This window comes from Dama dama, chromosome 5 (genome assembly GCF_033118175.1).
Source record: "Dama dama isolate Ldn47 chromosome 5, ASM3311817v1, whole genome shotgun sequence".
Classification (NCBI taxonomy): Eukaryota; Metazoa; Chordata; class Mammalia; order Artiodactyla; family Cervidae; genus Dama; species Dama dama.
The window spans coordinates 104,199,273-104,210,318 of NC_083685.1; the positions used below are offsets into that span (position 1 = coordinate 104,199,273).

General features: G+C 59.8%; 1 protein-coding gene across 1 annotated transcript; it reads right to left on the reverse strand.

The window, feature by feature from the left end:
- On the reverse strand, nucleotides 1–8,785 carry DRG2 (developmentally regulated GTP binding protein 2). The gene is made up of 13 exons (XM_061143654.1): nucleotides 8,613–8,785; nucleotides 7,752–7,912; nucleotides 6,101–6,190; nucleotides 5,532–5,592; nucleotides 5,166–5,256; nucleotides 4,583–4,655; nucleotides 4,381–4,471; nucleotides 4,167–4,264; nucleotides 3,839–3,915; nucleotides 2,826–2,914; nucleotides 2,181–2,239; nucleotides 1,072–1,125; nucleotides 1–764 (listed from the first exon to the last, which is right to left on the reverse strand). The coding sequence occupies exons 1-13, from the start codon at nucleotides 8,674–8,676 to the stop codon at nucleotides 678–680; spliced, it is 1,095 nt and encodes a 364-aa protein (XP_060999637.1). The 5' UTR covers nucleotides 8,677–8,785; the 3' UTR covers nucleotides 1–677.
- Nucleotides 8,786–11,046: the final 2,261 nt, after the last annotated feature.

Below are 11,046 nucleotides of genomic sequence, written 5' to 3' on the forward strand. Positions count from 1 at the left end.
TTGTCCTAGTAAACAGGAGTCATGGTTACCTTTTTATTTCAGGAAGGAGAGCCAAGATTTGGGGAGGGAATGGGGTTCAGAGAGAAAAGAGTCCAGACTCCAAACTCCCCACCTTAGGGGTATGAACCAGGCTGGGTCCTGGGTTTTGTGCTGGGCAGGGGCTGCCCTGAGAAGGGGTTACCCTTCTGGACTGGTCAGGCCGTGGAGGGTATGAACTGTGCCTTTAAAGCCCCAGATCTCTGGTTTTTATCACAGGGCAGTCCTGGGTGGGTTTGCAGTGGGGATGGGTATTTGTCTGGGGCGGCCCCCTCCCTGAGAACCAGAGAAGCTAGCAGGAGCTGAGAGGCCCCCAGGACACAAACAGGCCTGGGTCCCCGACCAGCATGGAGCCAGCTTCTGCACAGGCCCCAGCGGGGTGGGGCTGGGCAACCACCTCCCTCTGCACCAGGAGCGGGGTGGGCACAGGCCCAGGGACCCACATTCAGGACCCCTTCGGGGCCCATCTCACAGGAAACACCCCAGCCCAGTCCACCCAACCTCATCCTCCACCCAGCGAGTTCCTTATCATCTGCCCACTGAAGAAATGCGGAAACAGCAGACATGAGCCCCCTTCCCAGGGTGTGTGTATTCTGCTGGTTTGGGCTCTAGTGAGTCCCACGGGTGGGGGTAGGGGGGTGCTACTTCTTGACAATCTGGATGACGTCCTCGTGCTCCATGGTGTGTGTCAGGCCCACCCGCTGCGGGCTATACTTGGTGCTGGTGCCCTGGGGGGTGAGGGGGCGCTTGTCAGCCTCTGAAGCACCTGGTCGAGGCTGACAGGGCTGCACGGGGGGAGGGCGGGGCGGTGCTGGGTCTAAAGTGGGGGTCCCAGCACAGGCAAACCCTGCAGCTTCGACAGCAGGACTCCCAGCAGTCAGACCGCCCTGGATCCCAAAGCAGGAGGCCCGTGTCTGGTCTGGGTCAGCATGTGTGCTGTACATCTGGACAGCAGGACTGACGGACACCCTGGTCCCCACGTGGGAGGACGGGGGGCGCCTGCCTGACTCTGGGGCTGCCCTGCCCGAAACTCACCCACACAAGCGCGTACTTGAACTGGCTGGCGAGTGACCGGTGGATGCGGTGGCACTGGGGGAAGGGAGAGTGGGACAGTGAGCCTCACGAAGCCTCAGCTCACAGCCACTCGGATGTTCCCGCTTCCAGGGCACCCGCGGGCTGTGGGGCCACAGGAGGACCCAGGTCCTAGCAGAAGAGGCCCTCTGCCCCTCATGCCAGAGCGGCAGCCCTGACAGCTGCTCCCTCAGATGGGCAAGCATCCCAGGGAGCGAGGCCCTGCGGGGCAGGCCTCCCTGGGCCGAGACCCAGGCCCCTCTGCAGCAAGCCTCGCCCCTGCGCCCTCCGTGCCAGCTGGCAGCACACGGCCCACACCCCACGGTTGCTCCTGCCTCTGGGCCTCTGCACCTGCCACCCACTGCCTGGAACACCCTTCTGCTCCCAGCTTCTCTGCTTTCCTTTCTGGCATGGTTGAAGCCCCACAACCTCTGGAGCTGGTGGCCGAGGGCCTGAGAGGGTTGGGGTTTGTGCCCACGGGAGATGCAGGGGGCATCGACAGGAAGGGCCAGCTCCCAATGGCACCTGGGTCAACAGGCTGCGGCCCCACCCCTTGGTCACTGCAGTCCCCCCCGTGTGGGACTGTTTAGCTCTGGGGTTGGGGGACTGGAGTCTGCCAACCACAAAGGACCCGATTCTGGCAGGCAGTGGTGCTCCGTTGTTCAGCACAGACTCTCCCTGCTGAGGGGGTGCAGGAAACACTCAGTCCCCTGGGGTAGGGGGCACGTGGAAGGGCCAGCATTTGGGGTACACGACTTGAATGAACCACCCGGAATTGCCCAGGGTGGCAGCTTTCCTGACTGAACATCTGGAGGGCCCCGAGGACCTGGCAGCTCTGATGTGACAGGATGGTGACGACCACTGCTTCCTGGGCATCCCTGCGCCAGGCAGCAAGCCCATGCCCAACCTGTGGATGCTGCTCCACGTCCCTGACTACAGCAGGGTGGTGGGATGCATGCCCAGTGCCTGACTGCACGTGGCTGAGGATCGGCCGAGGGCCCGGAGGACGTCAGACAGGACCCCGAGGGGATGGGAGGGGCTCCCCACCCCTGGCCCAGGCAGGTCTCACTCACCACATGCTCCACAGAGGCCCCCTTCCGGAGAATGATGGCGTCCGTGAAGTCCGGCCTCTCTGCACGGGTCGAGGGGTGGGTGGGAGTCAGCAGAATCAGGGTGCGATGCCACAAGGCTCCTCTTCACAGGGAACAAGGGCCCTTCTACTCTCCACCGACTGCCCCCCTACTCTCCGGCACACCCTCACTAAGAGTCCCAATCAGGCAGGCTCTACAGCCTCGACTCGACACGGAAAAGCAAAACACACCGCCGTCCCAGTGCAGACCCCTACAAGACTGTCAGCCGTGAGAGCCCTGGCCAAAGGAACCCACAGGAGAACCTGGGCTGGACCAGCTCTAGCCGGGCAGCTCATCTCCCTCTGCCGACGCTAACTGCCCAGACTCAGCTGCGAGGCGTGTGCTCAGGGGTGGGACTTGGGGGAGGCTCCTGTGCTACCGGTTCCCTAAAGCTTGGATATGGGGCCTGTTACCGCCGGGGAAGTCACTGCTGGGCAGCCTCCCCCTCAGCACCCCCTGGAACTCGGCTTCCTGTGCCACTAGCGCCCAGGTAGAGGATGGTGCTGACTTGGAAATAGGAGACACTCTCACATGGAGCCTGCTAGGCCAGGGTCAGCAAAAGGGGGAGGGCGGCTGTGCCGGACTCACGGCCTCTCTTCTTGGTGTAGATGCAGGTCAGGGCCAGGTACTCCCACAGCATCTCCAGCAGATAGTCCAGGTTCAGCTTCATGCCGCAGCTGCCGGGAGGAAGGAGGGGTTGGTCAGAGAGGCCCTGGGGCTCCTGGCACCAGGCTAGTATGGCCCTGATGGTGCTCAAGGCACCGACAGATCTTCAGCCGCCATGCCTCCCGTCACCATCACGCTCCTGCCCACAGAGCGCGGCCATCTCTCTGGCGCTGTTGAAGGGGCCCAGGGCACCTGTGACCACCAGGGCAGCTGGGGGCAGAGGATGACTGCACAGAGCCCTACCCGCCGGCAGCCCAGCAGGGGTTTCAGCGCTGGGGTAGGCCCTGGCTTGGTCTTGCCCTCCCCCGAGGTGAGAGTGAGAACATCAGGGTGGCTGGCGGCCTGGGTGTGGCAGCAGGAGGGGAGCAGGTGTCCTGAGGAGTGACCCCCGTGCCTGCCGCTCTCTGTGGATGCTGGGGATGCCCAGGTCGTGGGCCCAGACCACGTTCCTGGTCCCCGAGGTCTTAACTCCTCAGGAGCCAAGGCTCACTGTGGTGCTACAGAGAGCATGGGTAGAGTCAGTGGGCGGCGGGGGGTGGGGCACGAGGCCAGGCTGCCCCCACAAGGCCCCTGCAGCCATGCTAAGCCAGGGCGCAAGTGGCCCCCGGGACTCACCCCTCAGAGAAGCCCCACCTGAGGATGTTGGGACCTCTCCCTTCTGGTAGAGATGACAGAAGCCATGTCTCTCAGGGCCTCAGCAGCAGCGGGCTACAGCCCGGGGCTCCCTGGTTAACTAAGCCGTGAAGCCCTAACCACTCTCACCCTGGACCTCAGTGGATGAAGTCCTTCTGTTTCCTGAACCAGAGCTCACCCCACATCACCCCCTGTCCCAACCTGGTCAGCGTGGGACCCAGCCCAGGTCACAAGCAGCCCTAGGATGGCCTTCTGCCTTGGGCTACGCAGAGGCCAGACACATTGGCTCTGCTCAGCCTCACCTGATGACCACGCTGTCGGGTTTCCGGGCCAGGCGGTCCACTTCCTCCATCGAGATCTGGTCAATCTTGTTATAGACCTAGGGTTGGAAAGGCAGAGGGTGCTGGGGAGGGGAGGGGCAATGCTGTGTGGGACCAGACCCCACCTGCTGCCTCAGGGAGTGGGAGGGGGTTGCAGCAGAAGGGGCCTGAAGTCTGACCCCTAGAGACCAGGCTGCACGCCAGGGTCAAGCTGGGTGTGCCTGCATGACTCAGCAGTCCCCGGGGTGAGGCTCTTGCTAGGTCACCCGGGGCAGGGGTTCCTCCTCCCACAGGGCCTGGCGCCACTTACATACAAGCACGGCATGTACACGCGGTTGCCCACGATCACGTCTATGAACTCGTCTGGGGAGCAGTCTTCTCGGAAGAGCACCTCGGCATTGAAGATCTCTGAGGGGCTCAGGTTAAGGATGACCTGTGCACCAGCAGCCCCTCGCGCCCACCCCCACCAGGAGGGCCCCAAACAGGCAGTCTGCATCCCCCGCCACCTGCCCTTCTGAGGATGCTGTATTCATGCAGGATCAACTGCACCAGCTTCTCTGAGCACTGGGTCAGCGTGACCGTGGAGTTGAAGGAGATGCCGCCTCCTTTCTTGGGCTGGAGGAGAGGAGGCACCACTGACGGAGGGGCAGCTGCAGCCCCACCCTACCCCACGTACTGGTAGCCTAGCCCCCAGCTCGCGCCCAGGTGACAGGTGATGGGCCTCACCTTGAAATAGATGTTAGGCTTGTGCTTGTTGAGGCGGATGCCCACTGACTCCAGCTCCTTCTCCAGCAGAGACCTGGTAGAGCCCCATGGCCTTCACAGGGATCCTGGGCAGGCTGCACTGCCTCCACATCACAGTCAGCCTCCCACCCCATACCTGGACAAAGACCAGCCTTCCGCCCCACACCACCAGCTCCCAAACATCACTTCCAGCCACCAGAGATAACAAGGAAGAGCCTCGGACACCCTGGCCAGCCCAAGGGGAGACGGGCTGGGGTGCCCTCAGCCGGTCAGGGCGTGAGCAAGGCTCTGCTGCTTGGGGCTGGGCTCCTGGTGGGTTTTGGGCAGCACTCAGTGCACCTAGCTGGCACGGCACAACCCCAGCCTCCACACACAAGCCTCTGGAGGAGGCCACCCACACTGGGGGCCGCTGTGGACCACCCTGCCCCTGCTCTCATGTGTAACAGAACCAAGTGCCCCTGGACCAGCCACCAGGAGTTCAGGGACACAAGAGCTGCAGCCATCGTCCCGCCACGCACCCCAGGGCTTCCCTGGGCGTGCCAGCCTGCCCCGCCCCACCACAGACCTCTGAACCTCGCCCTTGGTGGCGTCCAGCATCATGATGACGACATCAGCTGTGCGGGCCACAGCGATCACCTGCCGGCCACGGCCTTTCCCTGGTCAGGAGGGGGGGACTGGTTATAGTGACAAGCGCAGGGCTATGGGACCCCCAGCCCAGGGCGCCCAGACTCCTTCCCTTACAGACCCACAAGGACTCTGCCATCTGTCACCCTGGAGCAGGCATGTCTCTTAAACCCTGTCCTACTCATAGAAGATGTGAGTTTTAGGAGGAAGCCAACATCAGCACCTGTGGAGGAGTAGTGCTCCCCACTGCGCCCCTACCAAGGGCTGAGCCTCCACCCACACCCCCACCATCCACTCCTGCCCCTACCTTGTGCCGCGCCTTCGATGATTCCAGGGAGGTCCAGGAGCTGGATGTTGGCACCTTTGTACTAGGAAGTAGGAGAGGAGTGAGGGGGAGCCGGCGGGCTGGGAAGGGCCCAGCTGAACCTGGCTCAGCCCCAGAGCTAGGTCTGAGCCTTGTCCCACCCCAGCCAGCCCAGTGCAGACCATGTCCTGAGAGTGGAGAGACCTCCTGGGAGGGGCCCACAGCAGTCACTGCTGGTGGTAATAGTGCTTCAAAGAAACCACCTCACAGGGTAGGTGGGAGGTCCAAGGCCACAGGACCCTGGGTGCCCAGAGCTACAAAGCTTCACAGAGAACAGGACCTGGCTGGCCAGCCTCAGGGAACCTGGGAGGGCTTCACACTGGCAGACCCTTGGAACCAGCCTGGACTGCAGAATGGGCCAGGCGTCTCTGGGGTCCCGGCAGCCCCAGTTCCCAGAGGTGTCCATGCTTGAGGCCAGGGCAGCTCAGCCAAGAGCCTCCCTCCCAACCCCCTCCCCCTCCCACACACACAAGCTCATCCTCCCTCCTGGGACCCAGCAATTCCCAACTTACTTCAATGACCCCAGGGATGCAGGTCAGAGTTGTGAATTCATAGGATGCAGCCTCGCTGGCAGTGGAGGTCATCAGACTTAAGAAGGTGGACTAGGAGAGAGGAGGCCATTCCAGCGGGAGTCGTGCCCTGCCTCCTGGAGAAGCCCACGCACTGGGGGACCACCCCCCCATCACCCTGGCTGGGGTGTGATGACAATAGCTGCAAAAGTCACCTCGGGCCCTGCCCAGTGGGAGTTGGACATCAGAGGGCCCTTTTGTGCCCAAGACCTCAAGCCTGTCTCAAGTGAGAGACACAGGGACCTGGTTCCTAAGAGGGTTCCCACTCTGTATCAGGGCCCGTCCCCAGCTCCACGGAACCCCCAGATCCTCCTGGGCCTGGCAGACTTGAACTGGGTGACAGCCCCATGGCACAAAGCTGCTACTCCAGTTAGAGCAAGGAGAGAGGGATCCTCCAGCCTGAGACAGCTGACTGTGGGGGAGGGTGAGCGGGAAAGAGTCTAGATGGACCCTGACTGTGGACTGAGAGACCTGGCCTTCAGTCCATCTCTGCTGTGGGATCCTGGACTTCCTCCTGATCCCAACCTCATGAAGGAGGTAATAAAACGGGGAGCACGATGACCCCAGTGATAGACGCTGTGGCCCAGAGGCCAGCAAAGCAGTGGGAAGTGCCAAGAGGGCAACCTGGCCTGGCAACTCCATCCTAGTCAGCAGGAAGCCGAGCACAGCTCACTCACACCCTCAGGCCCCCAGAATGGGGCTTGTGAAAGAATCACAGTCACACACTCTCCACACAGGGTACCTCTTAGAAACTTCAGGAAAGATAAAAACCTGGTGGTGCAGACAGGTGTGAGCAGGCAGGCAGCCGTGAGAGTCACTGTTGCCAGAGGCCAACCTGGGGAACATCCCTGAACCCGCCTGACCCCTGCGGGGGGGGGGTGTCTAGGCTCTCCTGTGCTCAGGGCTCTGACTCCCAATAGGGCCCAGACCCCAAGAGCATAGCCCCTGGTCACTAGAGTGGCTCCTTCCAGCCTGGGCTTCTCATCTGGGAGAGAATGCCTTGCAGATTGGAAAATAAGATTGAGGGAAAAGAGTAAGATGAATGAGTCCCCAGCAACGTTCAAGGAGTCGGAGCCTGGCTGTGCTCACTGGCCGCCTGCCTGGGGGCAGCTGGGCACCGAGGTTGCACCCGGCCAGTTCAGGGCCTCATTGCCACCCATCCTCCCCCTCCTGCCACTGTTGCTGCGCCCCGGGCCCCACCTGGGCCTGTGAGCTTACTATTCCTTCCACCTCAAGGTCCACTCCTCAGGGCTCAAACACCTGCTCACAGAGCAGTCACCCCGGCTCCCAAACCTGCCCTTCCCGCTCTCCTGCCCCCCACCTCCCAGCTCGGGGGCTCTGAGGGAGCAGGGACAGAGCGTGCCTGGCATGTGGTGCACACTCAGTAAATGAGGCCGAGGCCAAGGCCAGCAGAGCCTCTCTGACTGGGAGGTGACAACATCCCTGCATGGCTGACAAAGGGGTGCGGCCTGACTCCAGAGAGGCTGGCTCTCCTCCGTCTGTGGAGTCGACTCAGGGGCAGGGAAGAGGTGCATCCGGGTGGGAGCAGAAACAAGCCACCTTCCTCCTGAGGCCCACGCTGCCCATCACTGACCTTACCCACAGAGGGAAATCCAATCAGTGCCACACGGGCATCGCCTGACTTCATGACATCAAAGCCCTCTCCTTTGGACGAGGACGATTTGGATGGTTCCAGGAGCTGGGCCCGATACTTGGCAAGTTTGGCCTTCAGCAGACCAAGGTGGTACTCGGTGGCTAGAAGACAGAGCACAAGACGGGAGGTAAGTGTCCATGGTGGGCTGGGAGGGACCCATACGCTCTGAATGCTGGCCGAGAGGCCCCAGAACCAGGCAGCAATCGTTGTCAAGGAGATCAGAGGAGAAGAAAACCACCGCTCAGTTACAATGCCCTTGGCTTTTCACTTCACTTAGGACAAAAATCTTACTGAAACCTGGAGACCCACTGTCAGGGGTTCTCAGTCGGGGTGGTACCACTCCTGGGGGAATTCTGGGTGTGTTTTCTGCAGTCACTGGGAGGATGAGGTCCTTCAGTACTCATCAGGCAGCGGCCGCGGAAGCCGGCTGCCCAACAAGGTGTAAGTGCAGCAGAGCCAAGAACTGTGAGGTGACTTCCCAAGCTTGGAGACCGGGCCCAAAGTGAGGTCCGCCAGACTCAAGTCCCGATCGCTTCCACCTAGCGGTTCCAGGCTGCTGGCGAGGCTGTACCTGTTGGGTCTCCTCCTGGACGCCCCCCCACTAATGGACAGAGCGCCAACTCCCCAGGCCCAGCCGCCAGGAGACCCGGGTTCGAACCCCGACCCTGCCTATCCAGGTCGGACGCTGCTCCGACAGCTGAGGTGCTCCACTCGGCCCCGAGGTCCGGGCCTGATCCCGCCCGGCCCCGACGGCTCCCGCCCGCCGCCCTGACCGGAGAGGCCCCGCAGGGCCGGCCTCACCCTTATTCTTCTGGGTGCGGGCGATCTCCTTCTCGATCTCGGAGATCTTCTCCAGGATCCCCATGGCGACAGCTGAACTCGGTACACCGGCTGGAGAAACGGCAGCGGAACCCCGAGCTCTGGCACAGTCGGCTACGGCCGACCAGCGTGCGCCGGAAGCCCACGGAGAACGGCGTCCCCGTGCGCCTGGCGCTCGGGGGTTCAGAGTCCGGGCGTGAGACATCGAGGGGAGCGATATTGGTTCCGCCCGCTAGGTTGGCGGGGGCTGGGGAAGCGCGATGGGCCAGACCGGGGCGGGGCCCGGCCGGCGGGGCGGGGCCAGGCTAAGGTGGGCAGAAATGGGGCGTGGAAGGTAGAGAGAGACCCTCCGAAGATGGACTCCGCATTGCGGGTCCCCAGCTCAGCCGGCTTTGCTGGTGTAAAGAAAAGGCGCCGAGCTGAAAGCCTAGTGGCTTTTGCGTTGAGGTTAAACGTGTGTCCCCAACTACGCCTTCCTACCTGCCAATCAGATGCTTCCTCATAGGATGCAGTCGAGACAGCATCTCCTAAGTGCAATCCTTACCTAAAAATGCTGTATCTGAGTTTAGACTTGAGGAAACATCAGACAAACTAGAAAGTGGTACGTTTTATAGGACAAGTGGGCTGTCTTCCAAAATTGTTAGTAATATAGGTGGACGGGATGGGGGAAGGATTGTACCAGATTAAAAGATGTTAAATATAATGTGTGAACTTTGCCTGGATTCTGGTTGAAATTTTTTAAAAGGAGTTATGAGAAGACATTCTGAGGAAAATTGGGGAAATTTTGACTTTGGATAGAATGTTAGATATTACAGTTGTTGTTCAGTCGTTCAGTTGTGTCTGGCTCTTTATGACCCTGTGGCTGGAAGTCCAAGGTCCGGGTGCCAACATGGCTGGGTTCTGGTGAGGGCCCTATTCCTGCCTTACAGACTGCTGCCTTCTTGCCCTGTCCTTACGTGGCCTTTCTTCTGGGAGTCTGCACTGGGACAAAGGAGGGAGACAGAGACACAGCTCTTTGAGGATGCTTTTTTTTTTTTTTTTTTGCTAGGCCTTGAGACATGCAGGATCTTAGTTCTACAGCCAGGGATTGAACCTGGGCTCAATGCAGTGGAAGTGCAGAGTCTTAACCACTGAACCACCAAGAAATTCCCTTCTGTGTGTTTTTATTTTTTCTTCTGTATGTTTTTAATACAAGGTTGTGAATGGGGAGCACGATATTGGAAATCATACTGTGTTCAAATTCAAGGTTCATAACTGTGAGCTTGGTTAAATTTCTTAACCTCTTCTACACTCTAAAAACAGGGATAAAATGGTTGTTGTAAGAGTGAAATAACTTGCTTGCTCATAATTCCTCCTTGAATGCCAGAGCCAGTCAGTCGAGTCTCCTTCGTGGTGGAGACTCCCCACGTGAATCTTTCCAATTCACCCCATGTTTGCCAACGCCGTTATGCACAAGGCTCTGGGCTGAAGAGGGGTGTTGTAAGCCCAGCTTGCTCTTCTCCTCCACTGCTGACAAAGCCACGACACGAGCCCTGCAAAGTGCCTGACCCAGCAGCTCAAGCTGTTAACGGCGGGGCTGAGATGTGAAGTCCAGTGACTGCAGGGTAACAGGTAGACTTCGGGGAGAACATCTACATGTTTGGCTCCGTGAGGTTCACAGGGGATGGGAGGGGAGAGCCTTTGGGAACTGAGGGGTACAGGCAGGTGTGAAGCCCTGGCTCAAGGGGGGGTCTCTGACCCCAGATGCAGCTCCTGGCTCCCACTGCCACACTTGTGCCCATGGAGGTGTGCTATCAGCTTACACTTAGGGACACAGAAATGTCCTGAAATGTGACTCACCTTCCAAGAACCCTGGGACCTCTGCTGTTGTGTCTGCTTCACTCACAATCTCCGAAGGGTCTCTTTCTTCATAAATAATGTGGAATCAGGCCACTCCCAGTATCAAGAGAGATAACCTGAAGATCAAACAGCCTTTCCTGCTTGGAAGGTCTGGGTCCTCCAGACCCAAGCCTGGGAAGCCAACTAGGAACCTCATGTGTCCACATCACCCCAAAAATCTTTTTCTTTTTTTAGTATTTATTTGGCTGTGTTGGGTCTCAGCTGAGTCATGTGGGATCCTTTGTTGCAGCACATGGACTCTCTAGTTGTGCCTCTTGGACTTAGTTGCTGTGCAGCATGTGGGATCTTAGATCCCCAACCAGGGATCAAACCTGCATCCTCTGCATTGCAGTGAGTTCTTAACCACTGAACCACCAGGGGAAATCCCTCGCCTGAGTAATCTTTGAGAGTTGACAAACTTCTAGAGAGGCTGCTGCTGGATCTCTGAGAATATTCAACTTGTGCATCAAAGGATACCCTATCAACAGAGTGAAAAGTAAACCCAAGAAGTGGGGGAAAATGCCTGTCAGCCAGGTAC

Bases quoted from the DNA above. Each gene is read 5' to 3' on its own strand.
- DRG2 (XM_061143654.1), bottom strand. From the start codon at position 8,676: ATGGGGATCCTGGAGAAGATCTCCGAGATCGAGAAGGAGATCGCCCGC. The intron at 7,913-8,612 runs GTGAGGCCGGCC...TCTGTCTTCTAG, and splicing joins CCGCACCCAGAAGAATAAGG to CCACCGAGTACCACCTTGGT. The intron at 6,191-7,751 runs GTCAGTGATGGG...CCTCTCTCCTAG, and splicing joins GATTTCCCTCTGTGGGTAAG to TCCACCTTCTTAAGTCTGAT.